The 22,612-nt window shown below is 39.7% G+C and overlaps 3 protein-coding genes across 3 annotated transcripts; 2 read left to right on the top strand and 1 right to left on the bottom strand.

Moving 5' to 3' along the window:
* Positions 1-1,292: 1,292 nt before the first annotated feature.
* Positions 1,293-14,499, bottom strand: LOC125226493. Its single transcript, XM_048130479.1, has 10 exons — positions 14,433-14,499; positions 13,989-14,348; positions 13,624-13,885; positions 8,223-8,461; positions 6,227-6,265; positions 5,839-6,144; positions 5,464-5,746; positions 2,163-2,233; positions 1,712-2,038; positions 1,293-1,626 (listed from the first exon to the last, which is right to left on the bottom strand). The coding sequence occupies exons 1-10, from the start codon at positions 14,442-14,444 to the stop codon at positions 1,360-1,362; spliced, it is 2,166 nt and encodes a 721-aa protein (XP_047986436.1). The 5' UTR covers positions 14,445-14,499; the 3' UTR covers positions 1,293-1,359.
* LOC125226228 (cuticle protein 8-like) lies at positions 7,618-8,561 on the top strand. The gene is made up of 3 exons (XM_048130146.1): positions 7,618-7,643; positions 7,733-8,011; positions 8,196-8,561. Exons 1-3 carry the CDS (start codon positions 7,632-7,634, stop codon positions 8,463-8,465), a joined length of 561 nt encoding a protein of 186 aa, XP_047986103.1. The 5' UTR covers positions 7,618-7,631; the 3' UTR covers positions 8,466-8,561.
* Positions 14,500-16,299: 1,800 nt separating the features above from the next.
* On the top strand, positions 16,300-17,474 carry LOC125226226 (cuticle protein 8-like). The gene is made up of 3 exons (XM_048130144.1): positions 16,300-16,340; positions 16,622-16,930; positions 17,121-17,474. Exons 1-3 carry the CDS (start codon positions 16,329-16,331, stop codon positions 17,403-17,405), a joined length of 606 nt encoding a protein of 201 aa, XP_047986101.1. The 5' UTR covers positions 16,300-16,328; the 3' UTR covers positions 17,406-17,474.
* The last annotated feature ends 5,138 nt before the right edge of the window (positions 17,475-22,612 follow it).

Genomic DNA, 22,612 nt, shown 5'->3' with positions numbered 1-22,612 from the left:
GGCTTCACCGCCTATGGTGCCGTCGTCGAGGTACCATACATTAAATTTAGAATTTAGGGCCGAAATAATTGGGTGTATTGCTAGGCTAAAGATGGCTGGTCCGAGTGGGTCGCCTTGCTGACAGCCGACTGAGGAGAGGATATGGTGATGTCTGTACATGAGGTTAGAAGGATGTCTGTAGCATTGCCATAGATATGGGTAAAGGCTAGGAATATGCTTTTGTACTTCTGTTAGTAAGGCGCTTCGGTTAACAGAATTAAACGCATTTTTTATATCCACTTTCACAAGCACCTGCTCCTTACTATTTTCTAAGAAAGTTCGACATGCATGTACTGCGGCTTCGCAGCCTTTTTTAGAGCCGAATCCTAACTGCGTTGGTTGAAATAGGGGCTCTAAATCTTTGGCGATGTACTTACAGCCGACTTTGGAAGTCAATCTTCTGAACGTGGAGCCTATGGCGATTGGGCGAACGCCACCATCCTTTTTTCCCAGTGCACATAAGTTGGCGCCATAGAGTGTGGGAATAACTTCTTCGTTAACTTTGCCTGAAAGCATTAGATTTACCAGACAAGTAACGCTCTTGAGCAGGTCATCATTTCTGCCGCCAGGGCCACCTAATATGAGATCCTTTAAATGCTGAGGAGTAATTCCATCTAAGCCGCCGGCTGAACCATTCCGAAAGGACAAGATTGCGGCCATGGTTGCATCTTCGGTGGCTTGCATGTATGGCAAAGCCGGGTTAGGTGGATCGGGATAAGAGGACAAGGGGGCTGCCGGGTGCTTACTTTGCAGGACTGAAAGAGTCTCAGGAGTATCAGGTGCTGGAATATCTGACGAAAAAAGAATTTGCGCCGCTCCCTTAAAATCCCCATCGTTGACTTTTGTCTCGACAACTTTAATTATGTCGTGTTCATGTGGCTTGTATGTACGAAAGGGTGAGTTTTGTGTTACATCGAGGCAACAATTAGTATTTGGTTGGGAACAATTTAATTTTATTTTCGAAGTCAATGAGCTGCGGCGATCTTTTTTCGACACATGTAGAGTTTTATAGGCAAATAAAAAGAGATTTTCCCAGCTAGAAGGCGTATTTTCATTAAAACAATTATTGATAGTTTTTGTGAGACTGGAGGCGACAGTAAATCTAGCACCTCTGGGAATTCGCTTAATAACCGGGAAAGAGCTCTTGTGACTGCTTAAGTTGAGATGACTGAGATGGGTGTGTGAAGGGGCCGCAGGTTAACAATATAACTATACAAAACTTAAGCATGATAAAATAAAAAAAAAACAAGACATGTTCTTAAATGTGTATTTGGAATAAATTAACTAGTCATCATTAAATCGTTTTTTGGTAAAAATTATTTAGTGATGGTAGTAAGTCGGGGCGGAGTAGACGACGGGGGCGGCCTTGACCACGACGGGGGCGTGGGTGGGGGCGGTGTTGTGCACCACGGCGTTGAAGCCGTTGTGAGCGTCAGCGGTGTACTCGACGGTGCGGATGGAGCCATCAGCCTCCTTCAGGGAGTAAGAGCCCTTCACGACATCGCCGTCGCGGGTCTCGTGCTGGGACTTGTTGTCGCCGGAGTGACCGTCAGCAACGGAGTAAGAGTACTCGTATTGGGGGTGAGCCTGCAATGAAAAATAGTTGTTAATTCATGGATAAACGTTCCGTTATTCTAGGCATAGATACAATTGACAAGAATAACTGTCTTACAATTTCTTCGTGAGCGACGACCTTAGCGATGGGAGCGGCGTAGTGGACGGCAGCAGGGGCGGCGTGGTAGGCAACGGGAGCGGGAGCGGCATGGTAGGTGACGGCAGCGGGGGCGGCATGGTAGGCGACGGGGGCGGGGGCAGCGTGGTAGGCGACGTGAGCGGGAGCGGCGTGGTAGGCGACGGGGGCAGCGACCAGTTTGTGGGCGAGCTGGGGCTGGTCGTGGCGCACGATGCTCTGCGAGGAGACGGCGGCGGCCGAGGAGTAGTGCGGCTCCACCAGGAGACCGGCCTGTGCTACGGCCGCGAAGGCGCAAAGGGCTACGATCTGTAAATAATAATATTTGTAAGGTGTGGCTCTAAATCCAAAATAGAAGAAGAATTTGCACAATAAATACTTGTAATTTTTATTTAATGTTATGAAAATGTATAAATAAATTTTCACCACTCACTTTGGAGAACATGTTTGCTTGTATCACAAATGAGAATGATGCATATGACACCTCGTAATCTAGTTTATATACTCGCAATTTGCAGTTATGAAGGTCAAATTTAAGCGAGTTGAATCAGTTAAGTGGGCGCTGCCGCACGGGCTTTTACCGTAACCTTGCCCTAGGTTAAAGTTGTTGATAACCTGTTGATAACAGTATCTAACTTTTTGATTTCCGGTTGATTCGATTCTAGTTTCTAACCCTATTTCTAACAGGTTTTCGCACAAATCCCTTATAACGCTTGGGTAAATCAAGATAATAGAAGGAAACTAAGATAATTTTATTTATGAAGACGTGTGCTTTAGCTACGTTATTATTCTTCTTGCGTTCCCAGCTTTTCGTTACGACTAATGGAAGCCTGGGGCCTGCTTGACAAGTAATCCTAAAAGTAGCGTCTGTCTTTACGACAGAGAATGCCACTTGGCATTCCAACTAGGCTTTAGGGTGATTTGTGCGGTTTTCTCAATTTACAAATTTACAAGTCGTTTATGTCCATGCGCGGCGATGACTGCTTCCCAATCAGGAGGCTTGTCTGCTTGTTTGCTGCATATATTTAAAAAAATGAAGTGATTACTTGAGTGGCGACCACGAACTGGTTGACGGAGCTTGGGAAGACGCCCACAAGAAGGACCGATATTCTTATAAAAATAGCTGATAGTACATACAGTCAATCAATTGGAACCCTAGGCCACTGTAGAACTATGTCATAGTGACTTTATAAATCAGATTGTAGAAATCTCTTACTATTTGTCATTTTGACACGGTTGTAGACTTGTAGAGTGCTAGGCCACTAATTGGTAGCTAGGTTCTAATTGGTTGAGTGTACCTAATGCCACGCTATAAGCTCCATTTCAACCTCACCGCGACCTCCGGATTTAAAGTCGTATGTTCTTACCGCTAGCGTAACATCGCTTATTGTGCTGGTTTTATAGTACTTAGTTGTAGCAAGTTGTTGTAATACCACCAATAACTTTCTTCATGTAAAATGTCTTGGACGATCAAAAAGTTGTCAGATCCCAAACTTCAAACCTTACAAGCCCTAATAACTTTACAAACACTACTTCTTTATTTAAAGTATGTGTCATGATCGTTTCAATGGAGACAACTATGACATACATAAAATATTTCGAGGCATCCGTAAGTCATAAATAGGTACACAATAATTTACATTAGACTTGCGAAGTATCTAAATAATACATATTAATTATAATTGTGTGCCTTTTTCATCGCGGAAACCATTGGGAATTTGTTAGGCGTGCGTGGAGCCAAAGCCAACACGTAGAGGTCCTTTAGTCGGTTTAATGAAATGCAAGAGGTACACCAAGCGGATGCTGCTATTGCCCGTATGATGAGTAGACTGGTAGAGGCAGTCTCGCCAAGGCGTAAGGATTATATAAGTATTGAGAGCTGCTAGTATCTGAGGCAAGTGATGGACTAAATACTGGACTATGGGACAAAAAAATCGGACGCCTGCCTAATAAAACAGTATCCAATTTAATTTCTGGCAGACTGTGACTCGTTCCCAGAAGATGGGCCTCCATATAAAGCGTCATCCAAGATGGCTCATGGGCAAAACAGTTGTGAGAACTCAAGACGAAACCAAGGATGTCGAGAGGTGTACACCGCTTTCTACCCAGTGGCTGTTAAGCTACTGTGCCAACTCGCATCTTAGCCAAATTTTCTAAGTGTATGATTTTCTTTTTCTCAGCTTGGTTGTAACTATATTCCATAGCTGAGCAAGGCAAGGTCTCCCTTCCTTTTCTCCAATTTTACTGGAGCTCACCTCAAGCCGGTCCAAAGTCCTGCCAATCCCGTTGAAATGCATCCAAGTCGTCCCGCCATATCATTCTCAATTGTCACAACTACACTAGAAGTGCCAGCTACTTATGTAGAGGTATACGGTAAATATGTCCGTTTAACCCAGGGTACGTAGTACGCCAAATGCACAAATGCTTACGACAAAATCCATATAATCGCTATATCTATCGCTCTTTCGTATTGGCGCGACAGAGCCAGACTGCGTTTCGATCGGCATCCAGCGTCAATGATTATCATTTCGGCTAGGCCGGCAGTTCCACTCTAGCCTGCCGATCTACATCCGAACATCATCGATTTGATGTAGGGAACAAATCAAATTATTTTATTAAATATTTTTTGATTTGTTTTTTTAAGTAGTAACACTACTATATATAAATTATAAACAGAAATAGATACCATACACTAAAGAAAAAGCGATCAAGCCCACTGGTGGCGAAGCCGGGAATCGAACTGGGGTCTCCAGCTAACGCGGCTGACGTGATAAACCGCTACACCACCTCGACCGCCGAGGTACCATTCGAAATTTCTCTAGTTTATGTTATCTCTGAAGGCTAGGCGCCTTTGACCAACTCTAAGGGCGAGCAATTTGTGCTTGCACCTCCTATATGAATCCTTTTGTAGAATATCGTAATCCTGTTTCTGTTTATCATCGATTTGGGTACTGGAGCAAAGCTCTGCGGTTTCACGCTGTTAGGTCACCGGACACCCAGGATACCTATTCCACTCAATAGGTCTTTGATAAAGTCAGTGACGAGAAGACCGTCTACCGGTCAACCCGCCGAGCTTTAAAAAAAGTGGTTTTTATCAGATATTTAAGTTTACTTTAATTCACCAAAGTATTATCTTAACATATTTGTAAAATATAATATTTGTTAGCCCATTGGAATATGCTACTTTAATTGTATAATTTTATCCACTCACACTTTATTTCAAATAAAGGGTCTTGTCCGCACTGACCTTAAATCTCAAGCTAATATCGATATGATTTACCGTATATGCACGAAAAAAATTTACTTTTCTTTTCATATACCGATATTAAAAAAAAGAAGGATTAAGTACGTACTATTGTATATTAGTAGTTGCTGTCTAATATGACAAGTTGAAAAGACTTTCGCTTGTAACGTGTATAACTTTGAGAAATAGGACACAGGTCGGTAATACTAGTGTAATAAATTCTGCTAGTATTTGGCGAACCGCGTGTTCTGTGATCATTATACATTTGATTATCATGTTGATATATTATATTATTTTATAGATACAGCGACTACTCAGCCTACAACCTATACGAAAAATTTTAAAGGGCTTTCCCTATAGATATAAGAAATAATAATATGCACATTTAATTTTTGACACTTTTTATGTATTGCGAGAAATAAATAAATAATCAACAACTATAACGCCAGTTTCTTTCATGGTCTTTGGTAACAATTTCATTAACTATATTAGTGGTGGTAATAGGTGGGCGCGGAGTAGACAGGCGCGGCCTTGACCACGACGGGAGCGGCCTTGAGGACAGCGGGCGCGGGCGTGGGGGCGGTGTTGTGCACCACGGCGTTGAAGCCGCTGTGGTCGTCGGCGGTGTACTCCACGGTGCGGATGGAGCCGTCAGCCTCGTGGAAAGAGTAGGAGCCCTTCACGACATCTCCGTCGCGGCTCTCCTGCTGGGACTTGTTGTCGCCGGTGTGGCCGTCAGCCACGGAGTAAGTGTACTCGTACTTAGGGTGAGCCTGGAATATTAATAGTTTGTAAAATATGTTTCATCAGTTTTTGATGTTGAATAAAAAAAGGATTTCTTAGATTTTTTTAAATGTAAACTTACGATTTCTTCCTCGTGGTGGGCAACAACTTTAGCAACTGGAGCGGCATAGTGGACAGCGGCAGGAGCAGCGTGGTAGGCGATGGGAGCGGGGGCGGCGTGATAGGTGACGGGGGCGGGGGCGGAGTGGTATTCAACATGAGCGGGAGCGGCGTGGTAGGCGACGGGGGCAGCGACCAGCTTGTGGGCGAGCTGGGGCTGGTCGTGGCGCACGATGCTCTGCGAGGAGACGGCGGCGGCCGAGGAGTAGTGCGGTTCCACCAGGAGACCGGCCTGGGCTACAACCGCAAAGGCGCACAAGGCTACGATCTGAAACCGAAGTTGGTATTTATTTGAGTTTTGTTCATAACTATTTTGCATAACCAACAAGTTTTTATTTTTCAGAACTCACTTTGGAAAACATTGTTGATTTAGCTCTCACGTCTGAAGTCTGAATGATGTATGTATTGTACTAAAATCTTATTTTATACTTACTCGATATCTGCTAGGCATGCATTACCAATCAGGTTTTAAAGCGACCTTGCCTCCGGCCATAGGCGCGGTTCGTTAAAGTTCATTCAAACATACGACATGACATGACATCCCCCTTATGATAGTTAACTGATCTGTAATTAGTGAAATGGTTAAAATAATTATCAGAAACGCACCGAGCTATGCTAGGATATAAAGGTTACGTTGTTTTTATTATCTGCAGAATCTTCGTAATTGTATGTTAAATATTTTCCTAAATATGTACATACTTAAATGAAATCTATTAATGAATATTGATGTTCTATCTTTTACTTTCTGTTTCGTTGCTTGAAGAAAGACCTAATAATAGAATATGTATATACCTTTTGGTTAAATTGGCGTAAAATCAATTTTGGCCAAAATGAGTTACTTATAAATTAATTCTCAGAATCCTGAGTTCTATCGATCTGTATAAAAGTTTCATTGAAATACATCATTTTGTGGTTTATACGACCAAGATTGTTACAAAAAATATCGTAAGAAATGTCAACCGTCTGATGTAACCACCAAACTTTTTTAATCATTATTTTAATTTAAGCTAGACTTAATTACCTTCAATTTGTATTCAAAAGACTTAAAACCATTGTTGCGATTGATGGTTTATACGTCAGTGTTTAGAAGTGTATTATTGTTTTTGTGTACGGGCATAGCACGGCGTAACTCCAGTACTAGTCAAGGAGATTAGCGTTTCGATAAATGAAAGTGGAGATACGCCGCAAAACATACATACATGTTTTTTTTTTAATTGACGAACTAAACCGAATTTAGCTGGTGTATGCTAATAATTTATTATATTTCATGCATTTTAAGCATATTTCTTATACAACATTTTATTGTAAAGTTTAAAGTCAAAAAGTTAAACGACAAAAACGATTTCAAAAATGTTTTTTTCGCTGTCCTGTAAAATCGCGTTTTGGCTTTTACGCCAATTGAACCCAAAGGTTATACAATAGCATGTGTACATTGTGTACACGTGATTGTAGATTACAATATTGGTCTTTATAAGTTTTCATCACATCTCGACTATTATAGTGTGAAAAGTGTGATGACAAAAGTTATATCTTCTTTTATTTTATTGGTTAGACATAATACACAATACTTGCTCATAAGCTGCTTTCCAGTGAAAGTTAATTATAAATTTGAACCTACACGCGTAGCAAATTTGACCTGAACGAAGGTTAAATTACGCTATATTCTGGTTCTTGTAGTTATACAACAAGTATAAAACCTGACCTCAGTTCTATTCAGTTATCATTAACTCATTAGTATTAGTTAAACAATCAACTATGTTCTCAATTGTAAGTCTTACCATAAATAATAAAATTCACTGTCAAATTAAAGCCTTACATCAATAAATGGGTTATTGAAAAGAACTGTTATTTTTCAGATCGTAGCCTTCTGCGCCTTCTCGGCTGTAGCCCAGGCCGGTCTCCTGGTGGAGCCGCACTACTCCTCGGCCGCCGCCGTCTCCTCGCAGAGCATCGTGCGCCACGACCAGCCCCAGCTCGCCCACAAGCTGGTCGCTGCCCCCGTCGCCTATCACGCCGCTCCCGCTCATGTTGAATACCACTCCGCCCCCGCCCCCATCGCCTACCACGCTGCTCCTGCCGCTGTCCACTACGCTGCTCCTGTTGCTAAAGTTGTTGCCCACCACGAGGAAGAAATCGTAAGTTTACATAAAAAAAATCTAAGCAGTCATCTTTTTATTCAACATCAAAACGAATAAAAATAAATAAAAATAAAATAAAAATAAAATGCGTTTATTTTCAGACAACATTGGTCCATAGCTTTGTTAGTAGGTAAACTTGAACATAATAAAACATATATTTTACAAACCATTAATATTCCAGGCTCACCCTAAATACGAGTACACTTACTCCGTGGCTGACGGACACACCGGCGACAACAAGTCCCAGCAGGAGAGCCGCGACGGAGATGTCGTGAAGGGCTCCTACTCTTTCCACGAGGCTGACGGCTCCATCCGTACCGTGGAGTACACCGCCGACGACCACAGCGGCTTCAACGCCGTGGTGCACAACACCGCCCCCACGCCCGCGCCCGCCGTGCTCAAGGCTGCTCCCGTCGTCCTCAAGACCTCGCCCGTCTACTACCACCACTAAATTACACGTGGTTATTTATACCAAAGAAGAGTTGATTAGAATATTTGTTTAACGGTTATTTATACGATATATGTATTAAAATTGTTGAAAAATGTACATGTACTATTTGATTTCTTTCTCAACACAATGTAATCAATCTATTTTGTATAGTTTCATTTGACAGTGAGATATAAAAAGTTACATGTAGTTAACAGGTTGATTTTTAAGTATGTTACTATTAGGCTCGATCGAACTTTATAATACGTCAAATATTAGGTATGGATTTTATATTTCAGTGCCATAAATGAGGTTTCATCATACAAAAACTATGGTAGCTATGGCAAGCGAGCTAGCTGATAAACTACGTAATCTACCGTATTGTTTGTAATTCTAGACAACGACTCCTATTGTGCATTAACTCTATGATTTTATAATATTGGTATGTCTCCATTCTCATCAGATTATTGAACGAATAGATTGTCACATAACCATAACTTAACGAGTGACTACTTTGCTAACAAGATAGGTATCTATCGATTATGCCGATCGGGATTAGATGTCTTACAACATACATTTTAATGGTTTTGAAATAAGTTAGTAGTTCGATCAGGCCTAAATTAAGCACGGATTGCAACGGAAAGTGGGATCTTGAATTTTGCTGCAATTTTTCCCTTTTGTCCAGGCAATATCAATAGTAGCGCATATTGAAACAACGCACCACAAGTACATACATATATGACACACCGGATAACTTTAACTTTATTAACTGGTCACTCTGGTCAGAAATGTTAGTGTGAGTGAGGTGCCATTCGGCTAGCCACACCTATCCTTCTATGTACAGACACAAATTTCTTTTTGTTAAGCGGTGACAGAATGGTAGTTGTTTCTGAAGCGTAATTGAACGGCTACCTAACACTTTTGATGCCGACTGTCATACTTACAGCGTTTTCACATTATCCGATCCGATATCGGATGTCGGAAGGATTTCAAAGGCAAAAAAACAAAAATGGCAGCTTAAATGTATGGGATATCGGTCCTACATCCGATATAGGATCGGATAATGTGAAAAGCACTTTCAGTTGGACGTAGTTTAAGGAAAATGATCCAATGCACAAAAACCTGTTAATATCATTTGAATTTTCTATCAAACTAAATAGTCATTTTTCTACTCCAGCACTTAAAATCTGTCAATTAGATTATTGTCGGCAGTCTCCAAATTAACTTCATTTGAGTAACGATAAGAAAGTCTATTTGTCTACAGGTTCATATGATAACTGCTGAGCAGTTCATCAACAGGAGTTCTGTTATTTTTCTTTAAAGTACAACTTCCATTTAACAGGTCTGTTTTCAATTGCAGTAATAAGTAGCTTTTTAAACATAAAAAAATATTTTGGTTCATAATTTAAATGAAGATGAAAAAATATACTGAAATGTGTTTTTAACCTCCGACGCAAAAACGACGGGGTGTTATAAGTTTGACGTGTCTGTCTGTCTGTTTGTTTGTCTGTCTGTCTGTTTGTTTGTCTGTCTGTCTGTGTATGTGTCTGTCTGTGGCATCGTAGCTCCCGAACGAATGAACCGATTTAGATTAAGTTTTTTTTTATCTGAAAGCTCAGTTAGTCGGGAGTGTTCTTAGCCATGATTCATGAAAATCGGTCCACTACGTCGCGGTTGGGGTTTTTTCAAAATTTTAATTTTGTGGTTAGATTATATATGTTAGATGTTCCAAATCAAAGGTAAAAACCATAATTTTTAATTCGACATTTAAATATTCTTGAACGCAACCACATTTTTCGTAATTGAGAACCGGCTTATTTTCTATTTCTCTTGTCTATGGCTTGTTCGGCGCGTGTTTTGTTGGAAATTTGTAAACTTTGTCGAAACTATTTCAGTGTTTTGTAGTTTATCGGTCGACATTATAGTGCAAAATCTTAAGTTATTAATTATTATCAGTGATTCTGATGAACAATGTACTCCCGAAGAAATCAAGGCGTTGTACCTGAATAGTCGAAGAAAGCGTACATGGAAATTAACCCATTTTATTGTTCTCGGATAGGCCTCGTGGCCTAAACGCGGTACTGAACTTTATAGCCTTCATAAAGTTACCATTATATAATTTACGAATATTTCGCTGGCAATTTTAGAGGAGAGATCCTTTTTGCTAAACTATGTCTAGTAAGTAGGTAAAGGTATACAGATGGATTCATGAGAATTCAGGCCTTGCAAAGTAACTTTTTTGTTTTTGACGACTTTGTATTTCAATATCAGGCTGGATTGGCAAAAAGCAAGTTTTGTTTTTAAAGGTTGGTTGTCCCGTTATCGGACTAGAATTTCGGGAGCAAAGGTTTGGAGATTTTTTTTATTTCATTGCATAGGTTTGAGAAAAGCACTTTCATGTACAAAATATACATGCCTCAGCGTGAAAACGGTTTCCCGACCTTACATCCCTAAATTCATATCTTATATATCCACTTGGCCGGAAATCCTCATTTCCCCGTTCTCTGCTGTAATCTACTAGTATCCGTCGATGCCAGACTTACGCAGTGACTTTTTTAATGTATTTAAATATAAATCAAATGCATTTATAGTATACTAGCTTTTACCCGCGGCTTCGCCCGCGTAATAAAAGTATTCATTAAGATTTTCATTTGGATCCGTAGGGACCGTAGGTTTCTCTGTAGGTATATTTATGTGCGATTATTTCGATTGCACATAATACTTTTGCTTGCAACAACAATCGTCTTAGAGCACATTGATTGTAAGAGACCGCCGACCGATTATCCGTATCCCTCTAACGATACCCATATTATCCGTATCCGTATCCGTATCGCTATCGCTATCGCTAACGCTATCGCTAACGCTATCGCCATCGCTGTCGCTATCGCTATCGCTATCGCTATCCCTATCGCTATCCCTATCGCTATCCCTATCGCTTTCCCTATCGCTATCCCTATCGCTATCCCTATCCCTATCCCTATCCCTATTCCTATCCCTATCCCTTATCAAGATATTTAATGATATAACACTTTAAGTTCTCGCGCTTTGTACACATATTTAAAGTCACATACAGGTCGAACGCGATTAATTAACATTATTTTTACCTTTTTTCCCAACGTTTCGGCCAGGTTGCACTGGCCGTGGTCGCGGAAGACTGACGTCCCAGCAAAATGTCACCGGAGATGTAAACAACACAAAACTACCCGATATTAATTTATATAAATGTTCGGGGTAGACAAATAAATATAATCTACCCGCTTTTAGTTAATGTTTATTTCCCACCATGTTTATTTTAAAGGTAAAAATAATGTTAATTAATCGCGTTCGACCTGTATGTGACTTTAAATATATGTTTAATGATTTCTTATCAAGTGCTAAAATATAAAGTTTCATGGTTTTATCATTTAAAATTAAGAAATCCCATACAAACTTTCAACCTCTTTTTCAACCCCTTCATCCCTTTTTTTCGAAATAAAAAGTAGCCTATGTTCTGTCTCAGGGTCTAAAGATTGTCTGTTCCAAATTTCATCAAAATCGGTTGCGTGGTTTAAGCGGGAAAGCGTAACAGACAGACAGACAGACAGACAGACAGAGTTACTTTCGCATTTATAATATTAGTATGGATTATATAACGGTAACGTTATGAAGGGGTAAAAGTTGAGTACCGCGGTTAGGCCACGAAGGCTTGCCGAGTGGCCTAAGTAAGGTACGAGACTTTTATAGCCTTCATAATGTTACGATTGTATACTATACTTTTTCTACGACAGCCACATACATACCTATTCGAGAATAATAAAATAGGTTAGTTACTTACTTCATATAATGAATGGGAATATTTGTGTGGATCGTCGTAGCATTGAGTATTCTGTCCACAATGTTGATGGCGAGAACTTGTTGCACAATTCTTCAAAATATGCCAACAACGCCGTTTTTTTGCAATTTCCATGTCAAAACAATCATAACATTTTTGGTACGCTTTATCTGACTTTTCATGTAAAAAATTGTCAGTCACTTTGAGCGCCCATAGCCTTGATTTCTTCGGAAGTGAATTTTTCACCAGAATCACTCATAATTACTTATGTTTTTGCACAATAACGTCGAATTAAAACAAACTACACACCACCGAAATAGTTCAAATAGTTTCGTGATAAGTTTACAAATGTCAAACATACCATAGACAAGAGAAATAGAAAATAAGCCGGTTTTCAATTACGAAAAATGTGGTTGCGTTCAAGAATATTTAAATGTCGAATGTAAAATTATTGGATAAACTTATGATTTTTACCTTTGTTTTGCAATATCTAATATGTAAAACGCATTTAAGTTTATTTTTCATCTTGATTTAAATTATGAACCTAAATATTATATTATTTATTAAAAGTTACTTATTACTGTAAATGAAAACATATCTGATAAATGGAAGTTGTGCTTTTAAAAAAAAATTAACAGAACTCCTATATTCATATGATTACTGGCGATACTCTCTCCTCGGCGGTGGGGCCTCAATTTACGTGTACGAAATGCGGACGGGCATGTCGCTCCCGGATAGGTCTATATAGTCACGCGAGGCGTTGTCTCTCGCATTCAGACGCTGCTTAAATCATCTGTCAAGATGTAAGAGGCCTTATGATGATGATGACTGCTAGCAGTAATCCTATGAACCTATAGACAAATAGACTTTCTCATCGTTACTCAAATGAACTTAATTTGGATACCGCTGACAATAATCTAATTGACAGATTTAAGTGCTGGAGTAGAAAAATTGTTTTTTGTAAAACTGATAGCAATTTTATAGTAAATGTCGTACCTACGTAACAATTACCGATTTAACTTTCCTTTGTTTTAATCTTCCGTCATATCACCTGTTTATCAAACCATTATCTCATTTCTCTCATCTCGTACCTTGTCTTTGGCTGTGAATTTCTGTGAGGTCGAGGTACGAGTACATGCCTTCCTAGCTAGGCTCTGCTCCAGATCATGAGTTGACGCGGCTAAATAAATTAAATTAATAAATACTAAGTACCCTTCCTATTTTTTATTTAGCAAAAGTATATTGTAGGATAGGAAAATAAATATGCAATTTAAATTTTTGACACTTTTCGTGTATTGCGTAAAATAAATAAATATTCAACTATCAATCTTTCTTCACCTTTTTTCTTTGGTATGTTTTATGGAGTAGCTTAATGATGGTAGTAAGTAGGAGCGGCGTAGACCGGCGCGGCCTTGAGCACGACGGGAGCGGCCTTGGGGGCGGTGTTGTGCACCACGGCGTTGAAGCCGCTGTGGTCGTCGGCGGTGTACTCCACGGTGCGGATGGAGCCGTCAGCCTCGTGGAAAGAGTAGGAGCCCTTCACGACATCTCCGTCGCGGCTCTCCTGCTGGGACTTGTTGTCGCCGGTGTGTCCGTCAGCCACGGAGTAAGTGTACTCGTATTTAGGGTGAGCCTGGAATAGTAATTGTTTGTAAAATATATGTTTTGTCCGTTTTGTATATTGAATAAAATAATCCTCATTTAATTCAATTCTTTGATTTTCTATATAAACTTACGATTTCTTCCTCGTGGTGGGCAACAACTTTAGCAACAGGAGCGGCATAGTGGACAGCGCCAGGAGCAGAGTGGTAGGCGATGGGAGCGGGGGCGGCGTGGTAGGTGACGGGGGCGGGGGCGGAGTGGTATTCAACATGAGCGGGAGCGGCGTGGTAGGTGACGGGGGCGGGGGCGGAATGGTATTCAACGTGAGCGGGAGCGGCGTGGTAGGCGACGGGGGCAGCGACCAGCTTGTGGGCGAGCTGGGGCTGGTCGTGGCGCACGATGCTCTGCGAGGAGACGGCGGCGGCCGAGGAGTAGTGCGGCTCCGCCAGGAGACCGGCCTGGGCTACAGCCGCGAAGGCGCAAAGGGCAACAATCTGGGTGTAAATAAAATCAGTTAGTTCAAATTGTTTTCTCTCTTACTGAAGATTTACTTAGAATATATATTTCATTCGACTTACTTTGGAGAACATATTGAAGTCGATAGGATCAAATTGTAAATGATAAACTGCAAGGAGTGTATACTTGTTTTATACTAACAGATCGTTGTAGGTGTTTTGGTATTCTGAAGTGGAGTAAGTAGTATGACAAGTTTTGGGTTCAGCCGACCTTGCCGCGGGCTACATCTCTCACTGCACTGCTCTAGATACAAATCAAGTTTATATGAAGAGCGGTTTGTGGTTTTATAAGTTATACTGAAATGCGTTTTAACTTTAGACTATTAAAATATAAGTGATGGGTAAAGCTGTAATACTTTTTAAACTGAAAGTTTAAATGATTACCAAATTTACCAATTGACAACATTTCATATTTTTGAGTACTACTTTTTATTGATTGGTTTGAAAGAACTCAATACTAAAAGATGCAAGTATTTTTTTATTTTTCCAAAAACTGCTATTTTAATGAGAAAATCCCTTCTTATTACTACTTCGAGCAGAAAGAGCGTAAGTTACAAACGTCAAGACACAGCTTCGTGACGTCACATGTGTTGTTTCATACACCTAAGAAAACGACAAAATCATTTCTAAAAAAAAGTTTTAACAGTCCGGTATGTCTGACTGTCAAGGTGTCACTGTCAACCATAGTGAATGACTACGAACCATAGACTAAACCATGAAATTTTTAATATCTTTGCTACGAACTGTGATAAGTGTCACTGTCAAACTCAAGTGACATCCCAACTGGAAGATTTTTTTGGTATAGTTGCAGCTCTAAATCAGCTATTTGACGTCACTTCCCCTTTAAACTATTTTTAAGATTTTTTATACTAAAAATAGGGAAAAAAAATTTAAAAAATTATTTATGTGATCTACAAGCGTATATCTTAAAATGGTTTTCGATTTAGGGACATTGAAAATTTTGAAACGTTGTCAATTGCGGATGAGATTGTTAACATAATTAAAAGCAATGTATTTTGATTTTTTAACTACATAAAAGAACCATGTACCAGGCCCCGTAGCCGAATGGCATTTCTACGACGCGAAACGAAAACGAAACGACGCGAAAGGTAGTCTGGCTCTGTCGCGCCAATACGCAAGAGCGATAGAGATAGATATCTACGAGCGCTTCGTTTCGTGAGTGTTTCGTGATCGTTTGTGCATTCAGCTACGCACGCTGGTCTAGAACTGTTTAGGTACATATAATGTAGGTAAACGATATAAAATCAAGAATACCTATAATTGATGCAGCGACTTGATAGATTTTCATTCAAATTCATATTTTAGATACAATTATTGGTAACTATTTAAGTATGACTTTATTTCTTACAATGTATTCTTAATTTTTTGCTTTTCTATTTTTTTTTGTGTTTGTATATTTTTGATGAAATTAAATAAAGAAAACAGTTTTAATTGTATAATGAGTTTTATTTTAGATCAATAAACCACCATTGCATTTACACGAATGACACATATATTTGAATATCGAACCCGGAAGTTAGTTTTTAAACCACATGTCACAAACAAAAATAATAAACTCAACATGGAGGTACAATTACATTGGTATATTTTCAACAATTTTTATAGGTATTTATTTATTTGTTTCTACTCATTTCCTCAAAGGTTAACTGGAAGAAATCCAATTAAGGGATGAGTTCGATTTTTTGTATATTATCGAGTCTGTAACAACTATCTCTTGTGTTTCTTTATACTTACGATAAAGCCCTGTGATAAAGCCTATACTTACATAGATCAAACATAAATTATATAATTAAGCTCCTGCGGCACTTTCGCACTTTGACACGAGACAAGGTCAAGTAAGCAACGGTTTTAAACTAGTTTATATTAAAAGTATAAAACGTTCTAGCACAACAGTCAAGTTATCATTCATTCTTTGTACACTACAGAGAAAGTAACAACATGTTCTCCAAAGTAAGTCAATATTATTTTCGGGCTACTTCAGTTTAAAAAAATATTGTGTATGGATCTCAATTCACTAGTGCTCACATTATTATTAGTGCAAGGACTGAATTAATTGATTGAAATAACATATGATATTCATTACCTTTCATAAGTGCCAATATTGCCACATGGCAAATTTTGAGACGTTTAATGTTAATACCAAATCATCTTTACTTACTATAAGTCAATTTCGTCGATCTGTGGATTCAGGAAAACCAAACAAAAATATATTAAAACATGCTTTTGTTTAGATCGTGGTCCTTTGCGCGATGGTGGCGGTCTCCCAGGCTGGTCTCTTGCCCGAGCCCCACTACTCCCACGCCGAAGCCGTCTCATCCCAAAGCATCGTGCGTCACGATGAGCAGACCCACCACTCCGCCAAGCTGATCGCCGCTCCCGTCGCCAAGCTGGCCGTCGCCGCCCCCGTGGCCTACCACGCCGCCCCCGCCCCCGTTGTCTACCACCACGCCGCCCCCGGCCCCGTCGCCTACCACGCTGCTCCCGCCCTCCACTACTCCGCCCCCGTTGCTAAAGTCATCGCTCATCACGAGGAAGAAATCGTAAGTTTTTAAATATTACCGTGCTACACATGTTACTTTGTGAACATAGTATGGTGTTGTTAAAAAAACCTGCGGACATAGGTAGTCAGAAAACAATAAACTTTAAATTTTTGCCTATTTAGTTTTCTGAATACCTTCTTGTTTGCATAATATATGTAGTACATTATAGTAATAACCATAATTATTACAGGCCTATCCCAAATACGAGTACACTTACTCCGTGGCTGACGGCCACACCGGCGACAACAAGTCCCAGCAGGAGAGCCGCGACGGAGATGTCGTGAAGGGCTCCTACTCTTTCCACGAGGCTGACGGCTCCATCCGCACCGTGGAGTACACCGCCGACGACCACAGCGGCTTCAACGCCGTGGTGCACAACACCGCTCCTAAGGCTGCCCCCGTCGTGGTTAAGGCCGCTCCTGTTTTGGTTAAGGCTGCGCCCGTTTACTCCGCGCCCGCTTATTATCACCACTAAACTGTTATTTTGATGTAGGAAATGTTATTTATTGTAAATATAGATACTTGCCAATGATAAACTAAATAACCACTTTTATTACAAATCACCCCTTTCAATATAAGTAGGAGTAAAGAGTACTTTAATTCGGTGTCCGTCGAGGGGTTACATCGCTGATTACCATGCAGTCCGCCCTAGATAACAATAACTAAATACCGAGGAATGAATTTTAATCAACCAATACCATATTTGCGATTTTATAATGAAATTGTTTACATAAAACAGTTTACTTATCAATAAAAAAAACAATTAAATGTATGTTTATTAAGTAATAGATCATCTTTCAAGCCAGACATGTTTCATCAAATATATATCCCTTTCATCAAACAGAAGTTACAAGTAATAACAAAATATAACTTGCTCGTTATTATGGCTCACCTGAAAAGTTGAATTCGGGGTGAAACTTGCCAGCTTATTCATCAACGCATTCACTACCAATGTTAAAGTTAAACATAGTAATTTCGTGCAAACGTTCATCCTCTTAATTTTGCCTCATTCTAACGATTATATTATACCTAAATTTGAAAATGTCAGCCGTAGGGCAACCATGGTCGCACGATAGATGATAAAACATCAGGCCGTCAATATCGAACTTACAAATAGTGCGATAGGGACGGCCTGCTATTTTATCATTTATCGCGCGACCATAATTGCCTGCCTGGACGTGATTACAATATTTAAATATGTGTCACGCTATGAAAGAATTCATAAATACATAATGAATAAAATACATAATGAAATTAATGAATAAAATAAATCTCAAATTTCAAATTTAAATGTAATCCCACATAAATGGGATACCTATTACTACAGCTACTTCCCAAAATATAGTGTATAAGTCTGCCTCCTACTTATGCAATTAAAGTAGCTGTAAATTCCCAAAATCTGTCCTGGGGGCCGATTTTTGAGTCTCACGGCGTTCGAATTCAGAAAATTGTCACTGAAAATAATAGGCAATTCACCGTTTTCAACCGGTATTTTAGTGAAAGTGAGACTCAAAAATCGGCCCCCAGAAGAGAAATTAGGTACTCTTTTTTTTTCTTCCTTAAAAACAAATTCTCTAAAAATAATTAAATCTTAGATTAACTAACATCTCTTGTAAAATGACCGTAGTGGCAGAAGGCATTCAATACAGATTATGACTGTGATTACTAGTATTTCAAAATACTCGTTATGGAATACTGTCTGACAATCCTAAAATACCACAACGGGTTGTGGCGGCGGGCCTCTCATCATCATCATCATCCTCCTTGCGCTATCCCGGCATTTGCCACGGCTCATGGGAGCCTGGGGTCCGCTTTGACAACCCACCACTATTTTAGATTATTTCATTTGTGTTCTAAATATATGAAATATAATTGTTAATTCAAGTTTCTTTATTTAAGTTAATTTAAATTAATATGTTTTGTACATCTTCTTCTAAATATATAAAAGAAGAAGCTGACTGACTGACTGACTGACTGACTGACTGACTGACATATCAACGCACAGCCGAAACCGCTGGTCCTAGAGATTTCAAATTTGGCACGTAGGTTCCTTATATAGTGTAGAGGAGCACTAAGAAAGGAATTTTCAAAATTCACCTCCTAAGGGGGTCAAATGGGGGTTCAAAGTTTGTATGGGGAAACAAGATTAGTTTGCCTATTTTATTCGAAACTTCACAGGAAGATTCCTTAAGACATATGACTGAATACGTGTTTCAGGTTTTTTGAAAATTTAACCCCTAAAATGGTGAAAAGGGGGTGATAAAGTCAAAAAATCAATATGGGTATCGTTTTTATGGTTTATCGGGTCGCTGATCACGATAAATACAACGTTTTTAAAATCTAACGAGGCGGAAGTGAAATACCTTCTCCCCTGTTGTGGTGCAATGGGGTTTAAATATCAAAAAAATATATAAAAGAAGATATTGACTGACTGACTGACATATCAACACACAGCCGAAACCGCTGGTCCTAGAGATGTGAAATTTGGCACGTAGGTTCCTTATATAGTGTAGAGGAGCACTAAGAAAGTATTTTTCAAAATTCGCCTCCTAAGGGGGTCAAATGGGGGTTCAAAGTTTGTATGGGGAAACAATGTTAGTTTCACTGTTTTATTCGAAACTTCACAGGAGGGATCCTAAAAACATATGACTAAAGACGTGTTTCAGGTTTTTTGAAAATTTAACCCCTAAAAGGGTGAAAAGGGGGTGATAAAGTCAAAAAACTAATATGGGTATCGTTTTTACGGTTTATTGGGTCGCTGATCACGATAAATACAACGTTTTTAAAATCTAACGAGGCGGAAGTGAAATACCTTCTCCCCTGTTGTAGTGCAATGGGGTTTAAATATCAAAAAATATATAAAAGAAGAAACTGACTGACTGACTAACTGACATAATATATCAACACACAGCCGAAACCGCTGGTCCTAGAGATTTAAAATTTAGCACATAGGTTCCTTATATGGTGTAGAGGAGCACTAAGAAAGAACTTTTCAAAATTCTCCTCTTAAAAGGGTGAAATGGGGGTTCAAAGTTTGTATGGGGAAACAAGATTAGTTTGACTATTTTATTCGAAACTTCACAGGAGGATTCCTAAAGACATATGACTAAATACATGTTTCAGGTTTTTGAAAATTTGACCCCTAAAGGGGTGCAAAGGGGGTAAAGTCAAAAACACAATATGGGTATCGTTTTTATGGTTTATCAGGTCGCTGATCACGATAAATACAACGATTTTAAAATCTAATGACGTGGAAAAGAGATTTTCTCCCCTGTTGTTGTGCAATGGGGTTAAAATATCCAAAATAGCCATAAGTATAGGTTTAGTTTTCATCTTTACTTCTGGTTCAAGAGATTTCAAATTGACACGGAAGTTCCTTAGAGGAGCACTAAGAAAGGATTTTTCAAAGTTCACCTCCTAGCATGATAATTTGACAGGGACAGGGACAGGGACAGGGACAGGGACAGGGACAGGGACAGGGACAGGGACAGGGACAGGGACAGGGACAGGGACAGGGACAGGGACAGGGACAGGGACAGGGACATGGATAGGGATAGGGATAGGGATAGGGATAGGGATAGGGATAGGGATAGGGATAGGGATAGGGATAGGGATAGGGATAGGGATAGGGATAGGGATAGGGATAGGGATAGGGATAGGGATAGGGATAGGGATAGGGATAGGGATAGGGATAGGGATAGGGATAGGGATAGGGATAGGGATAGGGATAGGGATAGGGATAGGGATAGGGATAGGGATAGGGATAGGGATAGGGATAGGGATAGGGATAGGGATAGGGATAGGATAGGGATAGGGATAGGATAGGGATAGGGATAGGGATAGGGATAGGGATAGGGATAGGGATAGGGATAGGGATAGGGATAGGGATAGGGATAGGGATAGGGATAGGGATAGGGATAGGGATAGGGATAGGGATAGGGATAGGATAGGATAGGGATAGGGATAGGGATAGGATAGGATAGGGATAGGATAGGGATAGGGATAGGGATAGGATAGGATAGGATAGGGATAGGGATAGGGATAGGATAGGATAGGGATAGGGATAGGGATAGGGATAGGATAGGATAGGGATAGGGATAGGGATAGGGATAGGATAGGGATAGGATAGGGATAGGGATAGGGATAGGGATAGGGATAGGATAGGGATAGGGATAGGGATAGGGATAGGGATAGGGATAGGGATAGGGATAGGGATAGGGATAGGGATAGGGATAGGGATAGGGATAGGGATAGGGATAGGGATAGGGATAGGGATAGGGATAGGGGACGGGGATGGGTATTGGGATATGGGAGGGATGGGGACAGGGACGGGACGGGGACGGGGACAAGGATAGAGATAGGGACGGGGATAAGAATAGGGATTGGGGTCGGAATAATCGATCGGCAATCGATATCTAGGCAGTGTAAAATGCAGGTGGCTCAGTGGGAAGGGATTAGTAAGTAGGCATCGGCGAGTATCCTGAATCCGTAACTATTGCATTCAATGTGCTGTAGGAAGATCGTTGTTTGCTTGCCTTTTATATGTTTACGTTTGCAATAAGTATAAGCAAAATGAAAAAAATTGTAAGCGATAATGCAAGGAAGTACTTTTTACCCTACCGACCATAGCGTCGAGATACTGGCTATGTGGGTTGTATGAAGTTTCCCCAGTATAAATATTTATATAGGTAAAATACATACATATTTGTACCTACTACCTACGCTGTGGTCGCTGTGTAACAATTCTACAATCATTGCAAGAATTTCTTTTAAAACAATAGTAATATGTGTAAGGTACAGTCAGCCAAAAAAGTGGTTTACCACTTTTCGATCAATAGAGTCGAAAAGTGGGAAACCACTTTCTTGGCTGACCGTACAGCAAATAGATCAGTTACAATGGCCCTCCAGTCGAGAATTGCCCGCTTTTAAAAGCTAGTGTTCTATATTTGTTCGTTTGTTGAGCAAGTCGTTGGTTGATATTCGTTACTTCCTGGCAGTCATTTTATTATAATGTCATTCTTTGATGAATATGATGGTAAGTCTCACCCCAAATGGCTCAAATTGCGTACGGTCGAATGTAAAAAGAGAACATATACTTACTTTTCAGGATAACCAAACACAAACGTTTTTGTCGTTATTTCGTGAATTATGTTGCTTACACACATAGATCTTTACCTGTTTGAATGTCTAATCTTTAGTATAGTGCAGTAGTATTTAGTGGTATAATGCAGTAGCTACAGATAGAACAGGAAATACTTATCTGCTGTCCTCAAGTAAATGAATAAAATCGAATTTCGACTGGCTTACAATCAACATTATGAATACTATCGGAATAAGTACATGCAAGTATGAATACAATACGTAGTAGGTATTTATTTGATACTAAAATTAATAATATAGCCGCCAACTAACAAGCAGGCACACAAGTACCTAAATAATTAATATTTCTACATTTCTTTTGGAATGTTTGATAACGAGTATAACGACCAAGGTTTTCAAATTATAAAAATAATTCTTTACTTTTACGAATTACAGCTAATAAGGTGCAATCAATTTAAGAGACGTCAATATAATACGATAATTTTTGAAACTAACATAATCCATATCGTATGTCTACTACAATAATAATTAATGGATAATTAAGTATTGTAATCATAAGGGGGTGTGTTTGTAATAAAAATG

The sequence above is a fragment of the Leguminivora glycinivorella genome, chromosome 5 (genome assembly GCF_023078275.1).
Source record: "Leguminivora glycinivorella isolate SPB_JAAS2020 chromosome 5, LegGlyc_1.1, whole genome shotgun sequence".
In the NCBI taxonomy this organism is placed as follows: Eukaryota; Metazoa; Arthropoda; class Insecta; order Lepidoptera; family Tortricidae; genus Leguminivora; species Leguminivora glycinivorella.
Note: the sequence above shows the minus strand (reverse complement) of the source record. Positions and strands in the feature narration are given on the sequence as shown.

Excerpts from the sequence above, each read along its gene's own strand:
- LOC125226493 (XM_048130479.1), bottom strand. Across the intron at positions 5,747-5,838 it reads CCCACCACGAGGAAGAAATC|GCTCACCCTAAGTACGAGTA; the intron begins GTAAGTTTACAT and ends TTAATATTCCAG. Across the intron at positions 1,627-1,711 it reads TCGTCGCTCACGAAGAAATT|GCTCACCCCCAATACGAGTA; the intron begins GTAAGACAGTTA and ends TTTTCATTGCAG.
- LOC125226228 (XM_048130146.1), top strand. Across the intron at positions 8,012-8,195 it reads CCCACCACGAGGAAGAAATC|GCTCACCCTAAATACGAGTA; the intron begins GTAAGTTTACAT and ends TTAATATTCCAG.
- LOC125226226 (XM_048130144.1), top strand. Across the intron at positions 16,931-17,120 it reads CTCATCACGAGGAAGAAATC|GCCTATCCCAAATACGAGTA; the intron begins GTAAGTTTTTAA and ends TAATTATTACAG.